Source organism: Theropithecus gelada, chromosome 1, assembly GCF_003255815.1.
Source record: "Theropithecus gelada isolate Dixy chromosome 1, Tgel_1.0, whole genome shotgun sequence".
Taxonomy (NCBI): Eukaryota; Metazoa; Chordata; class Mammalia; order Primates; family Cercopithecidae; genus Theropithecus; species Theropithecus gelada.
In genome coordinates, this window is record NC_037668.1 from 31245316 (window position 1) to 31273237 (window position 27922).

Here is a 27922-nt window from a genome sequence, read left to right on the forward strand (position 1 = left end):
AAAAAAAAAAAAAAAAAAAAAAAAAAAAAAGAAAGATCTCCTGGGCTCTAGTGATCCTTGCACCTCAGCCTCCCAAAGTGGTGGGATTTTAGGTGTGAGCCACTGTACTGTCTGACAGTCCAATTTTTAAAAAATGGGTACAATATTTGAATAGACATTTCTCCAAAGAAGATAAACAAATAGCCAATAAGCACAGCGAGAGCCACTCATAATCAACGGTTGTTAGGGAAATGCGAATCAAAATCACGAGGAGCTACCAATTCACACCGACAGGGCAGCTATTACACAAAGACACAATTCCAAGTGCTGGGAAGATGCGGAGAAATCTGAACCTTCATGCATTGCTGGCAGGACTGTAAAATGCTGCAGCCATTTTGGAAAAACAGTTTAGGAGTTTCTTCAAAAGTTCAGGCCAGGTGCGGTGGCTCACGCCTGTGATCCCAGCACTTTGGGAGGCTGAGGCGGGCTGATCACCTGAGGTTGGGAGTTTGAGACCAGCCTGACCAACATGGTGAAACCCCATCTCTACTCAAAATACAAAATTAGCGGGGCGTGGTGGCACGCGCCTGCAATCTCAGCTACTCGGGAGGCAGAGGCAGGAGAATCGCTTGAACGCAGGAGGCGGAGGTTGTGGTGAGCCGAGATTGCACCATTGCACTCCAGCCTGGGCAAGAAGAGGGAAACTCCGTCTCAAAAAAGAAAAAAATTTCAAACATAAATCTACCACATGATCCAGCAATTCCATCTGTAGGTACATACCCATGAGAAATGAAAACACATTCACACAGAAACTTGTACACAAATGTTCACAGCGGCACCATTCACTACAGCCCAAGGTGCAAACAAGTGCGAGGCCCACCGGCAGACGAGTGGGGAAGCAGAAAGTGGCCCATCACCGGAACGGAGACTGTTCCTCCTGAAAAGGAAGGACACACTGACACGCACGCACGCGTGCCCCCACCACACGCATACACAGTCAGACCTGTGCACACCTGTGCAAGTCATACACACATACGCACACACATACCCGAGCACGCACATCACACAGTATGTGCACGCATGCTTGCACACACACCCATAGCTGCCCTGACTGGCAGGGGAGCTGGCACACCTGCAACCTCTCTGCCAGGCTCTGGGCACGAAGTCACCTCTGTGCCTCAGGAGCCACATGCAACATCTTGTCCGCATCTTCACTGCTTAAGAACCTGCTGCCTGTTTCTCTTTCGGAAACATTAGGTCATCTCCCCCCGGAGATGCTTACTCTTGGCAATTTCCCCGTGGTCCTGCAGCAGCTGAACGTTCACCGAGAAGGGAGACCCTTGGGCCACTTCCATCACCTCCGGACCCAAGATCACGATCCTCGTGGCTTGTTCTGGGAGAGGACAGAGTGTGGCTTTAGCGGTGACTGGCATGGCCCCCCACCCACCCCATGGCTGAGTCAGCAGTGGGCGCCCCGGGAACCGACCCGAGCTCGGTGTGGCAGCTGGAACACAAGCACATGCTGGGGCCGACCCCCCACAAGCCACCTTGCAGAGCAGCGACCTGGGCAGTCGTCCGCACTCAGACCGTGCGGCTCGGCTCTGCTGGCCCGGAGCACTGTGGAATCGAATCAAGTGGACCACAGGGACCACGGAGTACGCAAGAGACACAAGTGGGCGGTGTGGGGCTGTAGGATTTTCCTGCCCATGGAATGTTCCGGCATGTCTTCCCGCTGGTTGGGATTCAGGCCCTGCATTCCCTGCGTCTGAGTCAGCACCCTGAGGTGCTGGACCCGGGGCTGGGGCGAGGCCTGGCAAGGGTGGGTCCACTGGCTGGCCAGTGCCTCCTGGCAGCCAGGGCCACCCCTGCTCTACCGGGGACTGTGGGGCATCGCCGTGGGCAGTGTTGCCACACCGTGTCCTGCTGCCCACCACCCCTGCCCCCACCCGCCATCCCACCATGACTCTCCACCAAGGACCGGCCTCCAGCAAAGCACAATGGAGGGGCTTTAAAAGCAGATGCTGGGAGAACGCCTGGAATCTGAGGCTGCCTTGAAAGGCAGCACAGGTGACGCCTGGTACACAGGGTGGCGGGTGCCCTGGACTTCATGGCAACGGTGGGGCTGGGGAAGGGCCTGAAACTCTGGCCCCCGTGGGAGCTCTTGCTGTGTTCTGGGGGTAAAGCCAGAGCCCACCTTGGCTTGGGGGGAGACCCTCCTCAGGGTGAACCCAGGCTACGTCCTGCACCTCTTGCCCCGTTTTTCCCACTTAGGAATTTCAACAAGGACCAAGAGACTTTTGGGAGGAGGGGCTGGGATCTGGATTATTTCCCTTGAGGTGAGGTCACCAAGACACTCCTGGAGGGCTCTGTTGAGGATCCAGGGGCCGCTCAGGGAGACTCCACCTGAAGCAAAAGCATCTGGGCCGGGACCCAGGCTCGGCCTCTGCTCCAGGATCCCCTGCAGGGTGCACTGTGTGTGTGCGGGTGCTGGGACCTGCCTCTCAGTGCTCCCCGGGCACCTGGCCACTTCTGCCTTCCCCAAGACCTCAGCCTCCACAAGGAACCCAGGGCCAGCAGGTCTGTGCTGAGGGCAGCAGTTACTGTTACCTGTCAACCCTGTGACCTCTCCCAGCTAACAGGTCTTGGTCCTCCAAGGTCCTCCAAGCTGAGGAGGTATGTGTGGGGCTGCCTGGGCTGAGACCTTGCAGGTATCCCCAGTGCAGAGCCCGAGTCGGTGCTAGCGGCACCTGCACCTGTCACGAACTTGGCCCCAAGGTCTGGATGAGTGTCATGTCCCTGGCCAGACTGACCCCTGGGGTGGCACCCTCATCCTGGAATCTATCGAGAGGCCACCCAGAGGCCACCAGGAACACCATGGTGAGAGGGAAGGTGGCTCAGGGAGGCACCCCCAGAGGAGGCCCAACTGGCTGGTCCTTCTGTGAGCCCGAGGCCACCCTGTGGTCACATCACAGTGCAGAGGGCTCAGGGAAATTGGACAGAAGCCACTTGGGGGACAGTGCAGCTGTGACCAGGTCACCCCCAAACACTCAGGCCCCAAATCTGGGAGGCCTCACTTGCAGCAGGAGCACTTTTGACATCAAACATGTTTTTCCTAAAAAGGGATGGGATTTTAGATTCCACTGCGCCCCACTCCTCCCCAGTGTGCTCTGGGTCAGTATCTCCCATGTGACTGCCCAGGGGCCAGGGACACACCCCACAGTGGACCTCACAGTGCCCAGGGGAAGGCAGGGACACCTACCTGCTGGGTGGCCGTTGATCCACAACCCATAATAGGTGACCCCTGAGCAGTGGGCCATGCTGCCCAGTCCACTGAAGACGTCGCTGTGCCACTGTCCCTGCAGACAGAAGGGTGAGGCTCAGGCTGGTGGCGCCCAAGGGTCTTGTGTGGGTCCCCGCATGGCACTGCAGCTCCCTGGGGCTACAGTGGGGCCCGAGGACCAAAGGCTGCTAGAAAACCACATCGTCTCAAGGGTCCTTGCAGCCTGTCCCTTGGTGGTGAGCAACTATATTTCATTAGAATGCGATCCAATTTGCTTTGCAAAATATACTCCCCTTTGAATTTTAACGATGCCAGGAGGTATGGGAACAATGGCACAGTATATAAAATGCAAACAAAACCTCGAACGGGCACATTTCAGCACAAAAATCCTTTTAATACAAAGACACTGCGTCTGTGGCATGTATCATAAAGGAGGCCTGAACCTGCAAACTGGCCGACTGTGGCGCTGGGATTAAGGTGCCCTGCTTGTCCGTTACACTGCTCATTTGTACATGAAGAGGCCAATTAAAAAACACAGTTTGAAAAAACGTGCCCGTGCGCTTGGGAGAAACGCCTGTTCGCTGCACACCCCAGCTCTGCCTCCTTCATAACAAGCCTGGTTTCCAAGTCATACAACAAAGCCTGGGAAAATCATGTGAAATAGCAGGGTGATTATTTTCATGGAAAATTTCAACGGTATTTCATTTGACTCTCAATTACTTCTATTAGAAGAAAAATTAACCAAAGGCACGTTTTGCTTCTGTTCACTCTTCGGCAGGAGCCAAGTGGGCTCCTGCTTCCCTGCCTGGCCCTCCCTGGGTGCCTTTCCCAGGGGAACCCCGAGGCAGCCGCGGCAGGTCTGCAGGGCGCAGTGTGTGCCTTCCCAGGGCCTCTCCACGGATCCTGGGCCCTGGGATGCGTGGGAAGAGATAAGGAGGGCCGAGGGCCAGGGCTGAGGAGTGCAGCAGATCAGGGAGAAGTGGATGGTGCCGGAGTTCTCTCCGGCCGCAGGGAGACAAGGCCTCTGCAGACAGCCCTGAAGGCCACTGGATTGCCCCAAAGGCCAGGGAGAGCCACGTGCATGAGGGGCTGGCGGGGGGCGGGGGGTGGTGTGGATCGCATTTGCAGAGTGGCTGAAGAGAAGCCTCCGGGTCCACGCCATCAGCTGGGGGCAGGGCAGGGCGGGGGCCACTCAGTGGCGGGCCAGGAGCACGGCTCACGCCTCCAGGCAGGGGGCTCCTATCCGATCCGAGACAACTGGCAGCCCACGTGGGTGCCCAGAGGCAGCAAAAAGGCAGCTCTCAGCTTCAGGAGAGGCTTGGCAGCCAGCTGGGGGTGCCAGGTGGGCAGAGGCCCGGCTGCTGTCTGGACAGGGCCCTTGCTCCTGAGGCTCTTGTCCCTCCAGCACCCAGACCCCAAGATCCCAGCCAGCACCCACCCAGCTGCATTCCTGCAATGTTCCAAGCTGAGTGCACCACTGACATCACCCTATTGGCCAGACAGTTGCCCTGAAGATCAGAGTCCGGTTCACTGTGTCACCTGGGCCCTGGGCAAGCACCACCCACACTGGCAGCTACAGTGGATGGGAGTCCCAGAGCTGATCGCATGTGGGGTCAGGTGAGAGCGCTTCTGGGGTTCAGATACCAAGCACTGGCGCAGAGTCCACGGGCTGTCCTGACTGCTGCTGCACGGCATGCCTGGAGGCCAAGGCCTGTCGGAGGCCGTGGGCGCCCTGGCACGCACACAGCACCTCCCCTCAGCCTTGCCCCCTCAGCTCTCTGTCCTGTGACTTCAGGCGTTCCCACCAAACTGGGCGAGAGTCCACTGCATTTGACTGGCATTTCTTGAGGGTCCCTTCCTGGGACCATTGTCCTCTCTCTCTCATCTCATTCACGCTGGATGGGGAGAGGCGCAAGGTCAGTGCACAGCTGAGGGCTCTTCAGGGCGTCCGGGGCCCCTGTCACCGTCGGTAATGAGAATAGTGATGTCTGGTCTCTGCCCTGTTCCACCTGCTTGGCCTCTGGAAGGTGCCCTGGGCTTTCAGGAGGAGGAAGGTGGAGCTGCGGGGCAGGGCCAGCACCAGCTGCCATATAGTGTCCAGGGTGAGTACCCAGTGAGGCCACGGCTGGGCAGGGGAAACCAGACACACTCAGGTCATGAGAAACGCAGAGGTGCAGAGCCCACCTTTGGGGTGAGTGACTTCAGCCATGGCTGGTCTGGGGCTGCGGCTCACATATGTGGCACGAGCCTGCCTGGCATCCCCCTCCCTGGGTACTCAGCAATCAGGTCCGGGCTCAGCATCCTCGGTGCCCACCACTGGTGTCCGGGTGGGAGGGCTGAGCCGGGCAAGCTTTCATGCAGCACTTGATCAGTCCAAGCACATCTGAGTGATCAATGCAACGGATTCAATAGCATGGTCTTGTCTAATTCATGTTATCAATCTCACGTTTGACAATTCAGTTTCTGTTGCATGCACCCCAAGCAGGAATGAGCAGGTGCTTATTAAATAGGGTGCAGGGGAGGCTCCTGATCCCCTTGCTGATGGCACAGACTGGGGCATTGAAAGTTCTGGAGCAGCCGCCTCCCGCCTGGGCCTCAGGGAGCACCCAGGCACAGCCCAGGGCAATGCCCAGTGTGGAGAGCTATGTGCAGGGCCTCAGTCACAGAGAGGCCGGGACAGAGGAATGGGCATGCCACCGCCTGCTCTCCCTCCTCCTCCCTGCCAGGCCACTGCCTGGCACCCAGGTGAGCACAGGTGTATGGTGTAGGACACAGGAAGGTGGTGATGGTCACATGACCTTTGAGGAAGGGCTTCTTGGGGTCCAGGTCCACACCCAAAATAAAGAGGCAAACAGTGGTTCCAAAGTCAGGAAGCGGTCGTGCAGGATGATGGTGACACACATACGTTCCCCCTCGGTCACAAAGGTGACCCCAGGACCATAAGGGTGTTTTCTGTCAGGGGCCCTCCTTTCCCTGCCTTGCTCTGCCAGGTGGCAGAGCACTCAGGAGGCCCCGGGCAGTGCTCAGCTCTCCCCAGCTCCCAGCACCACTTGGCCAAAGGCTCACACCTTCCTTGACAGTCGATGAGCTCTGACGGCTTGGCTGGTGCGGGGACTGATTTAGTGCTGGCCTACTCCAAGCAGCCTGGGGTGGAAGAGATTGTGAGCGCTCTCCTTTCTCACTCTGGGAAGCACTTCTGGTCCATTCATGCTGTTTTCTTTCCGTGCTTTATTGGAAGCAACTCCCTCTGTTTTCAGGCCATAGTCAGGCGTCCACCCTCCCCTGGCACCACGAGGCACTTCCTGCCTCCGGCCCTCCTGGGGGATCCTGCGTCTGGTGCTCCTTGGGGTTCGACAGCCCCAGGAGGTGGGGGTGAAGAGCGGGGGCTCCAGCCTTCCCCAGTGTCGGCCTTCAGGGTGTTGTGGTCTGGAGAAAGTAACCCCCAACAATTGCCAAATCTTGGGCATGAAGCAGGCGGGGCCTTTGCTGAGGTTCATGGCCTGGTGCACCAGGTGGGGGCTCCCAGGACCAGCTGCCCAGCCCCCTCAGGCCATGTTATGAGTGAGGAGCCTGCCGGACCCTCCTGCCTGGGCCCTGCGACTGCCCAGGGGCTGCTGTGCCTTGGTGGGATGGGTGGGGCTAGCTCCGGTTTCTGAGGACTGGTCATCTGTGTCACTTCCTGGTAACAGTGAGGACCAGGGGTCCTGCATTTGACCTCGCTGGTCCCATAGCAAGTGCCTGGGCTTCAAGGTATGAACTATGAGGAGTTCCAGAGGGGGACATGGGCTCTGCCCTAGTGTAACCCTGGTGTCCCGATAGCCAGCCCCCTCCTCTGCCCCAGGGTGGTGGGGGGTCCACCTGAGGCAAGCCGGCCAGACTCCCCAAAGGCCACGCGTGCTCAAACGCCCCAAATTATTTACATGGTTCTCAGTGTTACATGCACGCCAGGATACCCCCACTGGCCCAGGCTTCCTGGACTGTGACCCCTGGGTCTGAGGGCAGTAGGCCCGAATGTGGAGGCTGCAGGCCCCGTGGAGGCCCCGGGTGGGCATTCCTACACATGCCCAGCTGAGGAGAGGAGGCTGGGGGACTGCGGTGGGCAAAGCTGCCCAGAAAGAGCCACCTGCTTCGTGCAGTGAGCAGGTGCTCGGCACCCAGCGGCGACTCTGGGAAAGCCGGCGTGTGAGACAGCCAACACTCATGGCGCAGCCGACGCAGCCAGGGACGCCTGGCGGCCCACGCTGCTGCCAACATGGGTAGGAGACGCTCTGATGTGCACACACACGTGTGGCCTCCGATCTGTCTGCTCCGAGTTCTGGTCCAGCTCCCACCGAGGGTGTTTGGAGGATGTGTGGGGCCTGCCCAAGCCCTCGGGTCCTGGGAGGTTCAGGCAGTAAACCAGGAGTGCGGGGAACGGAGATGGTCAAGGCATCGCAGGCTGGTGGGGGTGCTCGCGGCCCAGGACCTCTGTGGCTTGGGCCCAGCCTGAGCTGCGTGGCTCCTGTCCCTGTGGAAGAGGAGCCTCCTCTGCTTTGGGATCCGCTGTTCTTATTTTCCGTCAGAAGAAGCTGTAACACGTGTATTTTCAGGAATGTATTTTTTCTAGAATGCATTTTTTAAAAAAGGTTCTATCATAGAGCTCTGCATTAAGGAATACTGGCTGCAAGGCAGGAGACACGGTTTGCAGGAGACATACCTGCCATTGAGAGGGGAACAGGTCTCCTGGAGGGCTTCGCCAACCTTGAGCTCACGGTGCCCTGGGTAGCAGCCGATGTCTCCTGGAGTTTCTCCTACTATAGATGGATCAGAGCTGACGTAGGAGGTGCCAAGGGCATGCTCCGACGTGGGCAGAGGCGAAGGCCAGGAGAGAGAGAAGGACTCACCACTTACTTGTCTTTTCAGAACATAAAATGATCTCTAAAACAAACAGCCGGCGCTGGTTGGGGTGTGGCTGGAGGGGCAGGGCAGTTCTCAGAGGCAACTCAGTGTCCAAGAAGGGCCTGGCGTCTGCCTCGTGGCCTCGATTGATGGCTTAAGCTCCCAGGGAAGAAACGAAAGGGCCCAAACTCCTGTGCACAAAGGCACTCCACAAAGCCTTGTAGCACCAACATGGTGAGGGGCAGGTGCTCCCGGATGGGGGCGGCTGGTGGCCAGGACTGGGGGAGAACACAGTCACCAAGAAGCATCAAAGAGGGGAAGACCGGGTGCGCAGTGCTGGCCACAGCTGACAGTGGGTGGGCTTGCGTCTCAATTGTGGTCATTGTTAAGAGGGCTGATACTCATTAGGGTAACCTTTTACAAAAACAACAGAAAATAACCAGTGTTGGTGAGGCTGCGGAGGAACTGGAATTGTGTGCACCGTGGGCGGGAAGGTAAAAGGGTGAGGCCGCTGTGGAGAACAGCATGGCGGTTCCTCCAAAATTAAAAACAGAATCACCATCCGATGCAGCAGTCTCACTTCTGGGGCTGCGGCCCATAGGGCCTCGAAGAGTTCTCTGTGCAGCCGTATTCACAGCAGCATCACCCACAGGACCCAGGAGGGGAAGCCTCCCTAGAGTCCACCCACAGAGGGGCAGAGAAGCACGTCTGTCCACACCGGGGGAGCCCGCCTCAGCCTTAGGAAGGAAGGAGGGGCTGGCACAGGCTCCAGCATGGAGGCATCTGAGGACACCGTGCTGGGTGAAACAAGCCTGGCATGAAAGGGCACCACTCACAGGAGGCCCGAGACCAGCAGGGTCTACAGACACAGTGGAACGGTGGCCGCCAGGGGCGGGAGCGTGGGGAGTTCGTGTTGGAAGGGGACGGAGGTTCGGGTGGGAAGGTGACAAAGTTCTGGAGGTGGATGTGGTTGTGGCTGCACAAAATGTACACGTGCCTCCTGCCACTCCACTGCATGCTTAAAAATGGCTATGGCCCAGTGCAGTGGCTCGTGCCTGAAATCCCAGCCCTCTGGGGGCCAAGGCAGAAGTGTTAGAGCCCAGGAGTTGGCGATGAGCCTGGGCGACACAGTGAGACCTCGCCTCCACAGAACAAAAGGTAGTTAAGATGCTACGTTTTATACTATATGGATTTTACCATGACAGAATGGTTGGTGTTTTGGTTTTTTATTTTTTTGAGACAGGGTCTTGCTCTGTCGCCCAGGCTTGAGTGCAGTGGGCATGATCTCAGCTCACTACAACCTCTGCCTCCCAGGTTCAAGCCATCCTCCCGCCTCAGCCTCCTGAGTAGCTGGGGCCACAGGTGTGTGCCATCGCGCCCAGCCTAATTTCGTATTTTTAAAAACTTCTTTTGTAGAGACAGGGTCTCCCTGTGTTGCCCAGGCTGGTCTTGAACTCCTGGGCTCAAGAAATCCTCCCACCTTGGCCTCCCAAAGTGCTGAAAGTACAGGTGTGAGCCACCATGCCTAGCCGACAAAACGTTTTTTAAAGCAGGCTAAATATTTGACTAATGACACCACAAGGAACAGCTGTCCCCTCCCTCTGGACAGCCCTCAGGATATGCGGAGTGACTCCCATCTCTGGCGGCTGCTGCCTTTCTGGGTGGACGCCATTTACTCTCCAGGATAAAGGTGGAGGAGAGGCACTGTGACCAGAGGGCCCAGCACTGAGACACAGAGAACTGAGCAGCTGAGCCGAGAGCGCCTTGCTTCTCCTCATTAACCAGAGTCCAAGGGACAGACCTGGTAATGTTTTCTTGCACACACAGCCATGTGAAGACCTCCTGCCTCTGAAGTGCAGTCTGGCAGCCATGGCTGTGCTGTGTGGGAGGCGGCCCCGGCCCAGTCCTGACCTGAGGGCATGGGGGCCCAGCCTGTCCTCTTGGCCTCTGGCGCCCTTCTCTGTTTGTAGCGTCTACATCAGTCTGGGCAGGAGCAATGCCCGGAGAAGGCGCTGGAGGAGCGGGCAGCTCACTGGCCACGGTCTGTGTGTGCCTGCAGGTGTCAGTGGTGTGGACAAGGCCAGGGGACTGCTGCCACCGGGGACAATGCCCAGGGCACCCCACAGGGCAGCGAGCACCAGCACACAGCAGTGTCCCCACAGGGCTCAGGCCACAGGCCTGCCTGGTGAGGGTGTGTGGGCCTTGGTCGGCAGGTGGTCCCAGGGCCTGCCCAGGTCTCCCAGTCCTCTGGGCCTGGACGGCAGAGGGAGTGGGGAGGTCATATTATAGCCCCCGGGAATGTAGGTCACTTTAAGGGTTTTGCACCAAGACTCTCATAGAAATCCTCTGCAAAACTGTCCGCAGAATTCAAGGCTTTAGCGCCAAGGGGAAAAACCATCCCAAGCAGAAAGGCCGGGAGGCGGCTCGGGGGCCTGGCTCTCAGGAGTACCCAGCCAGCCCCTGGGCCCAGTGGCCATCCCAGGCCATGCTCGCCTGTCCAAACTATGGCCTGGGAATAAGCTCGGAGCTCCCGGGGAGGCCAGTGCGGTGCCGGCACAGGGCTGGGCCGCCCCCTGGTGGATGCGCTGAGCACCCTGCTGCCATCAGCCCAGGAGGGAGGGCACCATCCCTCGCCTGGTCCTCTCTTTCGGCCCAGGGTGCTGGTGACCAGCAAGCAGCGTCGACCCGAGTTGGCACCTGCGTGGCAGCCAGGGGACCTGTGGGACAGAAGAGCCTCTGGGGACAGGGCTGTGCTGGGAGTGGGGGTGGGGAGGACGAAGCTGTCCATGGTCCTCTGGAAGAACAGGAGCTGCTTCTTGCCCAGCCCAGGCCGGAGTCGACAGCGCTGTCTGGCAGCAGGCAGCACCTGTGTCCCTGGGCCATGAGACAGGCCCTGAGGAGGTCCTCCTGAATCTCGGGGAACGTGAGGGTTGGGTGAGTGGCCGGGGGCCCCCAGGGCCGCACTGCCACTGCCTGGTAAGGGAGCCTGCTGTCCTTGCACCTCAGCCTCCTCACCTGCACCCTGCACGGACTGGTGGGGACCACGAGCCAACGCACCAAAAGGCTGACAGCAGCGCCTCACATCCAGGAAGTGAAACCACACACCAGAGCCCAAGCTCCAGAGCTGTGCACCAGCGCTGGCCCCAGCTTTGCCCCAGCCCTGCAAGGCGAGGGAATCGTCATGGTGGCAGTGGGCTGGGAGCCCGGGTGTGCTGGGGTGGGAGCGGGTGGGGAGAAGAGAATTCTGCCCAGGGACTCCTTTGGCTGCACTCTCTCACAGCCGTTCTGGAGAGCGAAGACAAGGGAGTGGTGGCTGCCCCAGCACCCAGTGAAGTCTGGTCCTGCAGGATGGACACACATCCCGGGGGAGAAGAGGCAGAGCCGTGGCTTGGGTGCAGTATCTCCTGCATATGGCTCAGGTGAGAACCCGCAGCACCAGCCCAGGCCAGCAGGGGCAGCAACGAGGCTGACATGGACTCCCATGGTCCAGCAAGGACACTGCCAATGGCCAACTGCCCTGAGCAGGGCTGGCAGTCCCTGGAGTGGGCATGGATGGCACTTTTACCCAAGCAGGATGCTCTGTGTCAAGAGCAGGGAGAGTGGACATGCATTTGGAGGGGAGCCACGCTGCACCTCCCACCTGACCACCCTTCCAGGGGCCCCACATCTGACCACCTCTGAGGCCCTGCTGCGGAGTGGACAGCTGTGCCAGCCAGGATGAGGCTCCCATGCCCACCCCATCTCCTCCATCACCATGTGGCCCCATGCCAATCGCCAACCCACCACCTCTCAGTTCCCAGCATCCCCCTTCCTTGCCCACTTGTCCCTGACGGGAAGTGGACCCTGTCAATGTTTCTCCTTTGCCAGCAAGTGCAATGCCAGGTTTTGTCAACAGAGAACAAGGCGGGACTACGGGAAGCCGTGTTTCTACTTTAACTCCTATGGCCGGGGCCAGTGGCCTGTGGAAAACCCCACAGTGTCTGGTCTCTGGCAAGCGTCTCCTGCACCTCAGTGGGAGTTTCCTGAGAAGCAGCTCTGGCCCCTGGCACCCTAGAAAAGCTCTCTACCACCTGGGCTGGCAGCCACGCCCTCTCTGTTGAGGTCTGAGTCTCAGGAGGGTGCTGATTCCTCCCAGTTCGAGGGACTATTCACTCCAACCACTGCTCCAACTTTCACACGAGAATCTTGGCAAGGAAGGGAATTCAACTGACATTGTAATTCTGCGACCCACACAATTAAATGTTGCGTTTCTCATCAAAGCAGCCCCAAGGCTCTAGGGAACGAGGGACTCCTCTCCACAGCCATGGCAGTCCTGATTGGCTGTGACTTGTGCTGCATTGAGAGACCTGCACGTGTGGTTTCTTCCTGTTAGTGCTGCTGGACGCTCAGGGGACCCCTCACAGCCCTTGCAGTCATGGTCATCCTCATGGCTGTGACAGCCTCACACAGCAGCACCTGGGCTCCTGAGGCCCTCGATTGGGCTGGTGTCTCACGGCCAGCATGGGGGATGGCTTGGTTAACTGTGAAGCTCCCCTAGGCTTTGGACCAGCGGCCTCCCCTTCCCACCAGCCAGGGGCTCAGGCCTGCAGCCCAGCCCAAGCAACAACCACGCCACTCTTAGACTCCACTGCAGAGGCTCTGTCTCCGGGACCCCTCCTGACATTGCGATGCTGGTATTCCTTCTCTTGCCCTTTTTGGTAGCTAGCTGCCTCGTCCTTGTTAGTGACTCTTTCATTACATTTTCCCCACTGGAGTGATGGGTGTTGCTTCTACCTCCCGACTGCGTCCTGAACCAGGCCCCACTGTCCATTCAACGCTCAGACCGAAAGCTCAGGTGCCAACCTTGACTCTTCTCTTGCCTTTGCCCGCACATCCAGCCTGTCAACAAGTCTGGCGTCCTCTCCTCCAAACATCCTGAAATTTGCTCTCTGTACTCATGGGGCCGCTGCCCCATGCCCCCAAGAACAATCCTGGTCACTGCCTTGTAGGGCCTGTCACAGCCAGAATGTACCACCTCAAAATCTGCCTCTTTGGCATCAGCACTATTTTGAGCTGATTATTTTGAGAAACTGCAGACACAGGAGAAGCTCTGAAAACAGAGTACAAGTTTCCCTTTTGTAAGAAAAATTTGCATCCGTAAAGGAAACTCCACTGGTAAGGGTCTGTCCTCTCCGTACCAGGAAGAGAAAGGCCCCAGATCACCAAGGCGCAAAGGCTCCTGTAGGTGGAGAAGGCCCTGCCTTAGCTGCACCACAAGCCTTATCCCATGACTGGCCCCCAACACCCTTCTTCCTTTGGTTTGGCTGAAGATGGGATTTAAGTCAAAGGTGAGGGCCGCCTGTGAGCTTCCCTGCCTCTCCACGTACCTCCCGAGTACATACAAGGCACACGCCTGTGAGCTTCCCTGCCTCTCCACGTACCTCTCGAGTACATACAAGGCACACATATGAATACGCTCCTGTTTGTTTTTCTCTTTTCCCGACAGGGAACTGTGAGGGGAGAGGGAAACTTATCTTCCCACGCGGGATAAGGGAATTGCAGGGCCTGGAACTTGGAGAAGCTGCCAGGGTGAGGCTCCCCACACACCCCACGCGCCCCACCCCCGCGAGGCCCGCACCCTCTAGGCAGCAGGTGCTCTGCACCCCTGGGTACCTCGTAGGTGGAGCCATCGGCGCAGCGCAGCACCCCGTGTCCCTGACGCTGGTCCCGGACCCAGTCGCCATCGTACTTGTCACCGTTCCTGGGGGACACACGCACAGAGTCCACTCTCAGCAGGGGGAGCCAGGTGGTGGCAGTGACTCAGCCCGGCTCCTCCCACTGGGCTCCGCAGGCACCGCGGGACGGAGGCAAAAATAGGCCTGAGCAGATGGCCCCGAGAGCTCCTGCCTCGCCAGGGCCGGCTGGGGGCCGACGACAGGCGGCGGGGACACGTCCGCCCACCCCCACCCTAGATGGCAGGCCTGCTCGGGGCACGCTTAGCCTCCGCCACTCAAAATGGGAAATGACACGGAGAGGCAACAGGAGGGGGCTGCAGTCTCCACAGCCAGTGAGGCTGAGACTCCGCCGTGGGAATTTCCACACGGGCTGAAGACGCCTAGCACCTGGGAGGCGGGAGGCTCTGCTGGCCAGAGGGCACCCCCAGCCTCATTTAGACCTGGAGAAGCTCCTGTGGTGCCATCTTGCTGCCAGCCTGACCTTCTCAGGAGGTATTTTAATGGGAGGGGTGCTGTTTTATCTACTAAACACACCATCGGTCAATTTCAATCAATAAGGGGAAAATTACAGAATAACACCGAAACCACAGAATGTGGTCCAACAACTTGGCACTGGAGGGGTGGCAGGTGGACAGCAGGGGCCGGAACAGGCCCGGGGTGTCCTACGGCAGTCTTGTCTACACCCCCAGGCCACATGGCCTCACACCTGTCCTGTGTGTCTCTCATACGCCGGGCAGCACCTGCAAGACTCATACTCACTTAAAGAGCATCTGCCCAGGGCCGTGCCTCTTGTTGTCATGGAAGGAGCCCTGGTACACTTGTCCGTCCCGGTCCACCAGAAACCCGTGTCCTGGAGAAGGGACCAAGAGACAGACTTGGCTTTGTGCCTCCTCCTGCATCTGAGAAAGGATCTGCCCCCTGCTCCTCAGAGGGCAGGTAGAGGAAAGTGGTAAGTCTAGGAGGCATGGGGCTCAGGGCCCCCCAGGAGCATGACAAACCCTCCAGGCCTGGCTACACAGGGCCTTGGCACGGCTCGGAGAGGCTCTGAATGGGAAGGGCAGATGTGCTTTGGGACAGGTCGGTCAGCCGACAGGGCAGCAAAAATGGCCCTGGGGTCCAGCTCTCAAAGGTGCTGCTGAGGGACCCTGCAGACTGCCATTGGAGGCTGCACAGGCTCTGTGTCCTGCTGAGGTGAGGACGGGTGCGGTTTGGGCCTGTTGTTTGTTTTTACAAGAAACTTCAAGTTCACAGTGAGGGAGGCAGGGCTTCACCTGAACAAGGAGAAACTCAAGAGGATGGGACTTCAGTAAACTGTGGCATTTTCAGATTTTGGACAACTCAGAAATTTGAGAGTATTTCTGATTCTTTCTTCTTGTTGTTGTTGCTTTGTTTTTGAGACGGAGTTCCGCTCTGTCGCCAGGCTGGAGTGCAGTGGCATGATCTCAGCTCACCGCAACCTCTGCCTCCCAGGTTCAAGTGATTCTCCTGCCTCAGCCTCCTGAGTAGCTGGGATTACAGGCGTGTGCCACCATGCCCAGCCATTTTTGTATTTTTAGTAGAGATAGTTTCACCATTTTGCCCAGGCTGGTCTCAAACTCCTGACCTCAGGTGATCCGACTGCCTCAGCCTCCCAAAGTGCTGGGATTACAAGCATGAGCCACTATGCCTGGCCTCAGATTCTTAACATAAGAAAAACACTGGAAAAAGAAGCTCCATCTGTGGTGGGGAGTATCATGTGCTTGACTCCTGTCTCAGGTGCAGGTGGCCTTTTGGCTGTGGGACCATGGACTGTGCTCTGCCTGGCTTGGCTGGGTAGAGGGACAGGGCACAGCCCCCTCCTAGCTTGAGTCTGGCCTCCTGACTTGCTTGGGCCAACAGAATGTGGAGGAAGTGGCCAAGCTGCCCAAGACTCCTGGGCAAGGAGCTGGGCTTCCCAGGCCTATGAGGATCTCAGGGACCCTCAGGCCTGGCAGAGTTGCTGTGACTATAGCCATTTAGTAACCCCACGAGACCAGACTAGAAGCCCCTCCCTGCAGGGCCCACGCCAACCTACTGACTCCAGGATCAGGAGCAGTTAATAAAGCAGTGGCCATTTTAACCCCGAAGCTATGGGCGTCTATTCCGCAGTAGTGGATAACAGAGATGCACCAAGTGCCACAGGACCTGGTGGGCATACTGGTGTATACAGGGCATAGGACACGGTCTGGGGGTGGGGAGAAGATAGCATGGGCCCCCTACCTTCTTTCCCACCCTCTGAAGTCAGATAGGCCCCATCAGAGGTTCCTGAACCCAAGTGGACGTAGGATCCCGTGCCCTGAAAGCACCCGCCCCTCACAGCGCCCGGCTCCCGTGGACGCCAGACCTTCCCGCATGCCATGGGAGACCTCCCCTTCATAACATCCGCCGGCTTTGTACTCCATGACGCCGTATCCTTGAGGCTCTCCCAGAACAAACTGTCCAGAGAAGGTGTCCCCTGAGTGTGGACAAGAAGGAGGTGAGACAGGAGGTTCAGTTCAGGGCTGCGGCCCCAGTCGGCTCTTCTCTGTCCCTGACCCATGAGACGCAGGAACCACTCCAGAATGGATGTCCCTGCCTCCATTGTACTACTTAGTCTGGTTCACGAGGGAAAACATGGTAAGCAGGTCTGGTCTCCTCAGCAGCTGGGCACGCAGACAGCCCTAGGCAGACACTCTCTGCGGACGTCTACCCGAGGGCAAAGGACCCTCTGGTAAGAGTTTGCAGGGTGAAGGATGAGCTTTTTCCCTGGCTCTTTAAAAACTGAAAGCCGGCCGGGCGCGGTGGCTCACGCCTGTAATCCCAGCACTTTGGGAGGCCGAGACGGGCGGATCACAAGGTCAGGAGGTCGAGACCATCCTGGCTAACACGGTGAAACCCCGTCTCTACTAAAAAATACAAAAAACTAGCTGGGCGAGGTGGCGGGCGCCTGTAGTCCCAGCTACTCGGAGGCTAAGGCAGGAGAATGACGTAAACCCGGGAGGCGGAGCTTGCAGTGAGCTGAGATGCGGCCACTACACTCCAGCCTGGGCAACAGAGCCAGACTCCGTCTCAAAAAAAAAAAAAAAAAAAAAAAAAACCCGAGATAAAAGACCTCCACTGAGAACCCACCGACCCCTCTGGCATGAGGGTCTGAGGTTCCTGGAGACACAGCTTCCGGCAACGAGCACGGGAGTCCCCAGAGGAGGTTTCCCATCTAGGGATACAATGTGACTGAAATAGCTTTAAGGAAAAAAGAAATAGTGTAACTTGGGATAGATAAATCTTTATTCCAGAAAAGCGTCTCCAGAAGCCTGAGTTGCTCTCAGTGGTGACCACAGAGCCTCAGTCAGGTCCCCAGGCCTTCCGGGTAGGCCAGGCTCCTCACAGCACAAAGGTTCCCGTCTACATGTCACGCTTTCTGCATCTAGACTCGTGGGACCAACTGAGCCCAACGGGTTATGAGAAAGGAGTGAATGTGACATCCCGGCTAGAGCTCACCTGACCAGGCCCAGTGCCGGCGGCCTTCTCCCGTGATCTCTCCGTCCACAAACGCCCCTTCGTAATAACTGCCATCTTTAAATAACAACTTCCCGTGACCTGGCAGGAAAAATCACTGTGTAAAGTCAGACAGTGGTTGGGTTGACTGCAATGACCCTGTGCAGTGTGGGGCCTGTTTCTCAGAACAGAGAGCTTGCCTTCAAAACCTGTGTTTGGCTCCATCACTCATGCGATACATGTATTTAAAAATAAAAAATGCTCTCAAAATCATCTGCCAAAACATGCCTCAGCAACCTGGGCCTTCAGCCAGAACAAGCAGAGGAATCAAAGTGCAGGCGACCAGCCTGAGCAACGTGGAGAGACCCTGACTCTACACAAAATATTAAAAATTAGCGGGGTATGGTGGTGTGTGTTTGTGGTTCCAGCCGCTCAGGAGGCTGAGGTGGGAGGATCACTTGAGCCAGGAGGTTGAGGCTGCAGTGGGCCGTGATTGCACCACTGCACTCCAGCCTGGGTGACAGAGAGAGACCCCGCATCAAAAATAAATAAACAAATAAAAGTGCAGTTGAGACCTCATCTCTGAGCCTCCTGAGGGGACACTCCCATCACCCTGCTTCTGTCAACGTGAGGACAGAGAGTCTGCAGAACACAGCGCCACAGAAGAGCGCCTTTTAAAAGGGGGAACATCCTGCCCAGGCCAGGCTCTGACAGCAGCCACAGACAGGAGACTTCACGCCTGCCTGGGGGACAAGCATCTTTCCTATCAGACCCTACAGAAGAAGCATCTGCGTAGCAAAAACACTAAAAAAAAGTTAAACGTTTTAAAAATATAGAAAATACTGATAGATACAAAAATAGCTCATATAGCAAAACGCCAGAAGACCAAGCTCCCATGAGAAAACTGGGCAGAGTGGCCGGGTGTCGTGGCTCACACCTGTAATCCCAGCACTCTGAGAGGCTGAGGTGGGCAGATCACTTGAGGTCAGGAGTTTGAGACCAGCCTGGCCAACATGGTGAAACCCTTTCTCTACTTAAAAAAAAAAAATAATACAAGTCGGCCGGGCACGGTGGCTCATGCCTGTAATCCCAGCACTTTGGGAGGCTGAGATGGGTGGATCACAAGGTCAGGAGATAGAGACCATCCTGGCTAACACCATGAAACCCTGTCTCTACTGAAAATACAAAAAATTAGCTGGGCGAGGTGGCGGGCGCCTGTAGTCCCAACTACTTGGGAGGCTGAGGCAGGAGAATTGCTTAAACCCGGGAGACGGAGGTTGCAGTGAGCCGAGATCGAGCTACTACACTCTAGCTTGGGTGACAGAGCGAGATTGTCTCAAAAAAAAAGAAAGAAAGAAAACTGGGCAGAGTGGCTGGGCGCAGTGGCTCACACCTGTAATGCCATCACTTTGGGAGGTCAAGGTGGGCGGATCACCTGAGGTCAGGAGTTCGAGACTAGTCTGGCCAACATGGCAAAACTGCATCTCTACTAAAAACACAAAAATTAGCTGGGTGTGGTGGCAGGTGCCTGTAATCCCAGCTACTCGGGAGGCTAAGCAGGAGAATCGCTTAAACCTGGTAGCTGGAGGTTGCAGTGAACCGAGATGGCACCACTGCACTCCAGCCTGGGCAACAAGAGCAAAACTCTGTCTCAAAAAACAAAAACAAAAAAGAAAAGAAAAGAAAACTGGCAGAGGGCAGATACAAAACTGTGTGAGAGGAGCACAGTGGTGGGAAGGTCCACACCATGGAAGGTTCATGGCATTTGCCTAGGGTTGAAGGGGTACAGGTGTTACTGACTTTATACTTGGTTTCTTTGTTTTTTATTTTGTTTTGAGATGGAGTCTCACTCTGTGACCCAGGCTAGAGTGCAGTGGCGCAACCTCAGCTCACTGCAACGTCTGCCTCCTGTGTTCAAGGGATTCTCCTGGCTCAGCCTGCCAAGTAGCTGGGATTAGAGGTGTGCATTACCATATCCAGCTAGTGTATTTTTAGTAGGGTCGGGGTTTCAGCATGCTGGTCAGGCTGTTCTGCAACTCCTGACCTCAAGTGATCCACCCATCTTGGCCTCCCAAAGTACTGGGATTACAGGTGTGAGCCACTGCGCTTGGCCTGACTTTACACTTTCTTCTATTACTTGGACTTACTACAAGAGTAGGTTCTCCTTATAATCAGAAATAAACCATAAAGCCAGTTTTCACTCTGGAAAAGACAAATTAACTCAACCTCTAGGGAGAATTTCTAAGTCGCAGCTTCCTTTGCTAAAGATGGCCCTCCAGGGGGGTCTCCCATGCCTCTGTTTCCCTTGTCCATCCGGCCTTACCCCCAGCAGCCAGGGAAGCACCAGGATTCAGTGGGCTCGAAAGCTACAGGAAATGCCACTTGCCCACCCAGCCTCCCGGGGAGAAACCAGCTTCATCAGCCGTGGGGTGGCAGCTGCAAGAAGAAACCACACAGGCTTCTCACCGTGCTTCCTCCCTCCTTTCCATTCTCCTTCATATCGAAAGAAAGAATTTGGGTATACGTAGACACCATAACCTGAATATTGAGAAGACACACACAGGTGAGCACAGACACTGAGATGAGGGATGGTCTCCAGTGTTGAAGGAGGGAGTCCAGCTCCCTCGAGGACTTCAAGGGGTTGGTACACATCACCTTCAGCGGCCCAGAGGCGGCCTGTGGGGCTCATGAGCTCTCCTGTCGGCTGTTGGGCCGTCCATTTGCTCATTTGTTTATGTGACAAGGACGAGGACCTACTTGGTGCAGAGAAGACAGGCCCAGTGAGAGGAGGGCTGGGTTGAAACAAGAGCAGGTCCTTGAGACAGCAGAGGTGCTCGGGAGGTGGTGAGGGACAGGTTGGGAGCCTTGTTGCGGGAGATGAGTGAGCCAGGGGAAGGCAGAGCCGGCAGCATCAGTGAGGCACACAGGGGAGGAGCAGACCCTCCCATCCCCTGCTGTGACCCTTCAGTGGTCTCCTATCCCTGGGGACAAAATCCACACTCAAACCTAAGGAGGGCCTGGCCGGCTTTAACTCTTCCCAGTTGCTGGGTGGGCCACCCGCCGACTTCCGCAGTTCCTGGAATGGGTAGGGCTCCCTCCCCACCAGCTCCTCCTCGGGCACATCTTGGGGGCAGGGTTTATGGGAAAATGTCGGGGAGGAGGGCAGGGGGTTACCACAGGCTACTGTATCTGCCCCAAATCTTCTACCTGAAGATACTAGTGTGAGCTCTGAGTTCATTCCAGACCCGTTTATTTGATTCTAGAAATAGTTCCTATCAAGAGCGGCTTTTTTCTTTTTTTTTTTGAGACGGAGTCTTGCTCTGTCGCCCAGGCTGGGATGCAGTGGCGCGATCTCGGCTCACTGCAACCTCCGCTTCCTGGGTTCAAGCGATTCTCCTGCCTCAGCTTCCTGAGTAGCTGGAACTACAGGCGGCACCACGCTCGGCTAATTTTTGTATTTTTTTAGTAGAGACGGGGTTTCGCCATGTTGGCCAGACTGGTCTCGAACTCCTGACTTCAGGTGATCCGCCCGCCTCGGCCTCCCAAAGTGCTGGGAGTGACAGACAAAATCTGCTTTTGAAACGCGACCTAGCGTTTCTGGACAGCACCGGCCAGGAAGTCAGGAGGCTTCGTGCTGCTCCTGCGCCTGCCCTGGCCCCACATCCCGGGCTTCGGGATCCCCATGGCAACCCCAGGTCCAGCTGGCTGTGAGGCTGCGGCCGGAATCCGGTCTTCCCTGCTGGGAGCAAGCCGGGGGCGACCCACTGCAGGGCTGGGCCTGCTGCAGCAGGAGGGCTCGGGGAAGGGTGCGAGCCGGGCCCGGGGAGGCGCACGGCGAGTCCTGTGGGAGTGGGGGACGCGGAGGCGGCCCCGGCTCCGCCGCGGGACCTGGACCTCCACTTTCCGAGGTGAGCATTTGGGGGTCGAGGGCGTAGAGCGATCGCACCCCGAACGGAGCCCAGGGCAGCCGGCGACCTGCCCCGTGGCCCGCAGTCGTTACCGTCCCGGGGCGGCCTCCTCGGCGGGTCCCGGCGCGGCCCACGGGAGCTCGGGGTGCCCTCCCCAACCGCCGCCATCTTGCCGCTGGGGGTTTCCTTAGCGACCAGCAACGCCCGCTTCCATTGGTCTTTGTCGCAAGGGGGTGTGGCCACGGGCCTAGTCCCTGAGCCCGCGCAATCTCTGGAGCCAAGCTAGCCGGACCCGGAGCCAGAGGACGCAGCTGCGCCTGTGCGCGTTTCCGCCGCTGTCGTGTCTTCCGCGGAGAGGCCCGCCCGCCAACTGCCTGCGCGTCTGCGCCGGAAGCGGAAATGGTTGGAGCCCTCGACCCCGCCCTCGCGCCATCTTGGGGGCCCTGGAGGCGGTGCCGCGGAGGACGGAGCGGAAGTGCTCGCTGCAGTTTCCCGGAGCCAGAGCGCAGCCCCGGCGGCCGCCCCTGCCCCGCCGTCCTCCTTCCCGCGGCCGTGAGGGAGACCGCGGCTCGGCCGTAGCGGAGCTGCGAGGTGCCAGGAAGGGCTGCGTGGCGCGGGAACGGCCGGTCAGCGCCGCCTCCGCTCCTTCCGGGCTGTCAAGGCCGCGGGCGGGCGGGGCCGCGCTGAGGGCCGGGCGGGGAGGGACGTCGGGGCCTGGGTGGCCGCGGGGACCGTGTTCCCGACCCGCGGCCCTGAGGGGTACGGGTCGCGCCCCGGGGCCGGGCCCGGGACGAGGGGCTGGGGGGTGCGGCGGAGAGGGGCCCGGAGGTGCAGGCCGAGCCCTGGGGCCTGCGAGGGGCAGGTGAGCGGGAGAGGGGCCGGGCGGGGGCTGCAGCCCTCCCCACCCGGGCCTCGTCTCGTCCGCTTCCCGTGTTGTGCATTTGGGGGAAGCGGGAAGTCGCCGCCCCCATAGCGCTGCGAGTTGAGCTGGATTCGAGAGGGGATATGCCGTCTCCCCATCCTGCGTCCAGGTCAGCGCTTATCTATAGGATTTAGTGTTAAGCCCTGGGCTGAAGGCGTTACTGACGGGCTCAAGGGAAACTAGTTACATCGGTTTTGATCGTATTCTAAATAGGCAATAAAATCATAAATTCTCCAGGCTGACTTAGTACTGGTCTGTGGCCCCGCTGATAAAGGTATCGTTCGTTTCTCTGCCAGGTGTCTTACAGCACAGAGGGCTGCTTTCAGCCTGAGTACCTTCAGTGGGCTTTCGCCCTTTTCCCTTTGTGAAGAGTAGAGGCTGGCCGTTGGTCCTGGAAAGACTTTATTTTTAGTTGGGTTGACATTTCACAGGAAATGCAGTTATCCCGTAAGTGGATAAAGGGTTCTCAGTAATTCAGACTCGCTTGGCTTCTGCCGTATGCCCGAGGTGACGGCGGTTACAGTGTGTCAGAGCCAGGTGGAGATGTACGATGGTCAGGCCCAGAGGAGGGAGGAGCCCAGGCTGGAATGTGGCCTTGGGAAGAAGGAAGAGAAGGGGTCTGGGAGGCATTTCAGAGGACTAAACACCACTGGAGGCGTGAAGCTTGGTGCACCGCTGCCAGGGCTTTCCTAGTCCCGGAGGAATTGGGGAATTGGGGATGGGGTCGTGAAGAGAAAAGTGGTGGGAGCCAGACTGTCAGTGCTCCTGGACCCCAGGCGGAGGACTTCATCCCAGACTTCAGTGCTCCTGGACCCCAGGCGGAGGACTTCATCCTTACCACGCACATAGTGATGGACCACAGATGTGGATGAATGTGGTGGGCCCTAGAACAAGGCACATAGAGAGTTTTACACTTTCTGGCATGTCCTCATGGTTTCTGTTTGGACTGGTTTTATCTCCCTTTCAGTTTTGTTTGTGACTAGACATAAAGCAGTCACCTTCAGCAGGTAACTGATGGGCTGTCTGCTATGTAATGGACTTCCAGGTGGTAGGGCCCAGCCCCGAACCAGACAAGGGACCCCTCCAGGACCTTCATTCTAGCAGGAGAAAATTGAGAAATAAGCCAGAAAGGTATCAGGAAACAGTTGTACACAAAATAAAAGCAGGGTGATGTGATGTAAGGTACTGGGGGTCAGTGTGGGCGATAACGGAGGCCTCTGAAGAGGAGGTGGCCTTCAAACTGAGCAGAGAGGAGGGCTGCAGTGGGGGCAGCTGCTGTGAGGCCTGGCCTTGATCTGGGAACAGGGCTGGCACTGCCTTGCCTGGATCCAAGGGTGTTCCACAGGCTGCCCAGTGACGACTCGCAAGAGCCTCGTGGAGAAGGCACGAAAGGTGCTGTTGTCCCATTTCACAGACTGGAACCTGAGGCATCCTGGAATAGCCTGTCCTGGTCACACTGACAGAGAGTGGTAGAGCCAGGATCTGAAAGCAGGCCGTTGGAGTCCAAAGTTCACGTTCTTGCTCCTGCCACACTGCCTCAGGCTATTCCTGGTGATGCGTTCAGTCAGGGTGCGAGCTGACTGTGTGTGTTTGGTATACGTGTTGTGTGTGTCAGAGAAGCAGAATTGGCTGATGGGTTTCGAGTAGGTTTTGTACACGTTCAGCTGGAGAGAGACGTTCTGAACTTTGCCTGGAGAACACCCTTTGGTGGGAGAGCCGAGTACTTTCTCTCTGACATTACTCTCATCACCTGCAGTCAAGTAAAAGCGCTTTAATGGGAAACAGTCTGAGTAAAACGGGGAAGACTGTAAGGAGCTACAAGACGAAGAATGTGATGCGTGTCTTTCAGATGCCTGGCTTTGGCCTAAACAGGGTGGCCTTTCCAGGTGGCGCATTCTAGTGTAGCCTCTATTTAAATACGGCGTTCTCTCAGTGGAGAGTGAAAGTGCTCCTCCTGTGTGTCTTTGGTTTACATGGCTCTGTGAGACCAAAGGGCCCCTCGGTCTCCTCGAGCCGGCCTGGCACTCCGCAGGATCCAGGAATGGTGTCACGGAGCCACATTCTGCACAGACTTGGTGACGTGGAGGGAGCTGCCTGGATCATTTCCCCGCATCAGTTGTGATGGGAGAGCCGAGGCCCGTGAGGGCAGGATTGCGTCTGGCCGCCTCTGCCTTCCACCCGCAGGGAAGGTTTCCCCAGCGCTCACAGGGTGGGACTGGAGGAGCGTTGGTTTCAGGAAGATGCGGGTTCCAGCTCCTGCCCACTGCGAACATGCTGATGGGCCAGGACAATGCTTTAGCCTTTGTGAGCCTCAGTTTTCTTACCTGTGCATGAGAACAGTAAGACTGACCCCAAGGGTTGCCGAGGAACGATGTCTTTGCTTTCGTGTCTGGTGTTTCTTAGAGCCTCGTTTTACAGATGAGGAAACCGAGGCCGGCTGCTGCGTGCTCAGAGGGTTTGTTGAAGGCCTCACAGCCGCTTAGCACAGGTGGGACTTTAGGCCAAACTTGAGGCCGGAGTCTGTTTCTCCTCACTGCCCTGCCGAGGCAGCAGATGGGGGTGGTGGGGGAGGGGAATGCGCCCCTGGCATCTTCTCTAGCTCAGGGGCCAGCAGGCATCTCATCTTCTAAAGTAGGAATGACAACCGGCAGGCGTTGGGTACTCAGCAGCGCTTTGCTGAAGAGCGGCAGGTCCTGATGCCGTCTCGTCCCGGGAGTGGGTGGTGGCGTGCTCGGCTGAGGAGCCAGGTGGCAGTCAGGCTTGGCTTGGCCTGTCCAGAAGCAGAGCTGTGGCGGGACCTTGGACACGTGGCTTCCACTGTTTGAGACTAGGTCCTTCTTGGTGAAATGTGGGTAATGATGCCCTTCACTTGGGCATCTGGGAATTAAGTGGGTGAACAATGTGACCTCTGGCACGTGGGTTCTCAGGTGAATTCCTCAGGGCATCACAGCAGTGTGTTGAAATAGGAGCAGATATGTTACCTCCACTTGCCAGATAAGAAACTGGGACGCAGATGGATGCACTACCTGAGAGTTGTAGGTAACATTTTCCTGTTCGTGGGGTGGAGGACCTGGCCCTGAGAGGACAGGACCCTTCCTGCTCCTGCCAGACCAGAGACCCAGGACAGGGCGTGGAGCAGACAGGGTGCCTGGGTTGGGGAACTCTGAGGGATCCACAGAGGATGCGGTCCCTGGAGGGAGGACGTGCAGTGCCACATGCCATAGACCAGCCAGTGGACCCCATGGCACCAAGGCTGCTCCTGGGGCCAGTGGGGTGGACAGTGCCACCCACGCAGGTGACTGAGGTGCTGGAGTGGGAATGAAAACGCGGCCTGTGCTGGGCCCATGTGTCTAACTCTGCCCTTCCCCTCCACGGAAGCCTGTGCACCTGCTACTTTTTCCCGAACAGTTCATGATAAAAACACAAATGGTATGGACAGAATACTGAATGTTGAAGAAACCTACGTGACAGTGTTGGTGAAAATAGGGCCAAGATTTCACACCCTTGAATGCTTTTTATTGAAAAGTATTTTGTGTTTTTCTCCCAGTTACAGAATGTCTGAAGGGGACAGTGTGGGAGAGTCCGTCCATGGGAAACCTTCGGTGGTGTACAGATTTTTCACAAGACTTGGACAGGTTGGTGGGTTTTTAGTAGATGAGTGTAAATATTTGAAAAAGAAACTGGACTGCCAGCATTTTCCAGAAGGATCTGTGTGCTGTTGTTCCTGATGGAGAAGTTACTTTGCCTCAGGCTCAGACTTCCTGAAGACAGCGCTCTCTTCATCCTAAAGTGCCACCTGTGGAGAGATCGGGCTCTGAGGCCACACGTGGTCTGTCACATGCGTTTTCTGTTTTTGTTTTCCTTTTACCAACCTTTAAAAATACAAAACCCAGTCTCAGCACCCAGGCAGGACAGACGCGGCCGTGGCTGCCATTCTACTCTTGCTGTCCCTCTCCTGGCCACCCACGTCTTGGTGTTGGGAGCCCCACCTGCCCCGTGTCAGGTCGGAGGTTCTGCCCCTGAGGGCGGGAGGCTCTTGTGTGGGCTGCGTGTGCATTTGGTGAGTGAGGTGCCTAGAGCTGCCTTTGGACACGGGAGTCTCAGAAGCCTTAGTCTCAGGAAAAGCTTGGGTCACCGGCAGTTCCCGGTGCTGAGGATCTGGGTCAAAAAAAAATTCATCACCTTAATTAAATCACATATGAAAAGCGATTGGCGATTAATGAAGTTGAGTGATGGGCATATGTGGGCTTCTATAATCTTTTTACTTTTGTGAATTTGGAAATTTCTCATAATTTGGAAATTAAATTTCAAAATAAAAAACCATACATACATATATTTGTAAAAATAAATACATAGCTGGGCACGGTGGCTCACGCCTGTAATCCCAGCACTTTGGGAGGCCGAGACGGGCGGATCACGAGGTCAGGAGATCGAGACCATCTTGGCTAACCTGGTGAAACCCCGTCTCTACTAAAAAAATAAAAAAACTAGCCGGGTGAGGTGGCGGACGCCTGTAGTCCCAGCTACTCGGGAGGCTGAGGCAGGAGAATGGCGTGAACCCGGGAGGCGGAGCTTGCAGTGAGCTGAGATCCGGCCACTGCACTCCAGCCTGGGCGACAGAGCGAGACTCTGTCTCAAAAAAAAAAAAAAAAAAAAAAAGTACATAAAAGTAAGGGCTCCCTCGGTCATGTCCATAGCCGCCTGGACGCACACAGATGCTGCTGTGGCTGCTGGGACTCAGGCTGTGGCCAGTGGGCCTGGGAGTAGGGCAAGGCTGGCCACTGGCGCAGCAGATGGGGGAGCTGACTTGAGACGTGGCGATAAGGGCTGTGCTGTAGGGTGGGGACTTTGAGGTGCACAGTCCTCTATTTGGGGTGAGGCTGGGTCTTCCTCATAGTGATCCCTTCGGGCCAGCACCATGTCACAATCTCCCAGGAGATTGTTTTGTAATAGTCTTGCTTAAGAGATGAACCTGCTTCAGGAATTATTGAAAATAAACTTTGGATTAATTATAGTCACTGCTTTGTGCTGATACATAGACAATCTCTTGCTGTTGTCACTCACTCGTAGCTTTTTTAAAAATTGAAAGCCAACGCTAGCAGAAGGTACATTTTGTGGCAGGGTCAGTGCAGAAGTTACAGGACTTGCTTCATGCTTTTGGACTCTTGTCTTTCTAGATTTATCAGTCCTGGCTAGACAAGTCCACACCCTACACGGCCGTGCGATGGGTCGTGACACTGGGCCTGAGCTTTGTCTACATGATTCGAGTTTACCTGCTGCAGGTAGGTGTGGGCTGATGTGAGTTGGCCGTGTCCATGTTACCTGGACGTGGTGCTGGTGGGGATGCTGTTGATCCAGTTTGTATTGCAGGAAATGGTCTGTAGAAATCAGTTTTCAGCTAAACACCAAATGTCAGAAAGATCTCAGTGACTGTCTTTAACAAACAGGGTTGTTTATGATTCACCCAGAGTCCCCTCACCAGGCTTCTCAGTGTACCCAGGCGGTCCTGAGCCCAGCCTGGCCCTGCCCTGCGCGTGTCCAGGCCTGGACAGTGGAGCCGCTGTGTCCCTCTGACCCTGCTGCATGATGCTGAGGACAAAGTGGTGCTGTGTGGCTGCCTCATTCCTCGGGTGAAGAGTCCATACCTTGGGTGTCATGAATGATTTGGCATCCAAAGGGTTTATTTAGCTTTTCCTGAGTTCTTTTTTTTTTTTTTTTTTTTTTTTTTTTTTTTTTTTTTGGGTTTTTT

The 27922-nt window shown here is 56.8% G+C and overlaps 2 protein-coding genes across 5 annotated transcripts in view; one reads left to right on the forward strand and one right to left on the reverse strand.

Annotated features, from left to right (window-relative positions):
• MORN1 (MORN repeat containing 1) overlaps positions 1 to 21635 on the reverse strand; it is a 71596-nt gene extending 49961 nt beyond the window's left edge. For 2 of the 3 annotated variants that reach the window (XM_025366217.1, XM_025366236.1), the window contains exons 1-8: positions 21344 to 21635; positions 19810 to 19881; positions 17347 to 17445; positions 16214 to 16324; positions 14611 to 14701; positions 13790 to 13877; positions 3239 to 3335; positions 1262 to 1372 (exon numbers count right to left, since the gene is read on the reverse strand). In XM_025366217.1, coding sequence (XP_025222002.1) covers positions 1262 to 1372; positions 3239 to 3335; positions 13790 to 13877; positions 14611 to 14701; positions 16214 to 16324; positions 17347 to 17445; positions 19810 to 19881; positions 21344 to 21419 — 745 coding nt within the window. In that variant the 5' untranslated portion in view covers positions 21420 to 21635. The remainder of the gene's footprint in view (positions 1 to 1261; positions 1373 to 3238; positions 3336 to 13789; positions 13878 to 14610; positions 14702 to 16213; positions 16325 to 17346; positions 17446 to 19809; positions 19882 to 21343) is intronic. The other variant, XM_025366227.1, reaches the window with a different exon arrangement.
• An 11-nt stretch (positions 21636 to 21646) lies between these two features.
• The window catches only part of RER1 (retention in endoplasmic reticulum sorting receptor 1), a 14724-nt gene continuing 8448 nt past the window's right edge, over positions 21647 to 27922 (forward strand). Inside the window, exons 1-3 of one of the 2 annotated variants that reach the window (XM_025366282.1) lie at positions 21647 to 21842; positions 25721 to 25808; positions 27351 to 27455. In XM_025366282.1, coding sequence (XP_025222067.1) covers positions 25728 to 25808; positions 27351 to 27455 — 186 coding nt within the window. In that variant the 5' untranslated portion in view covers positions 21647 to 21842; positions 25721 to 25727. Of the gene's footprint in view, positions 21843 to 22563; positions 25809 to 27350; positions 27456 to 27922 lie in introns of those variants that run through there. The other variant, XM_025366276.1, reaches the window with a different exon arrangement.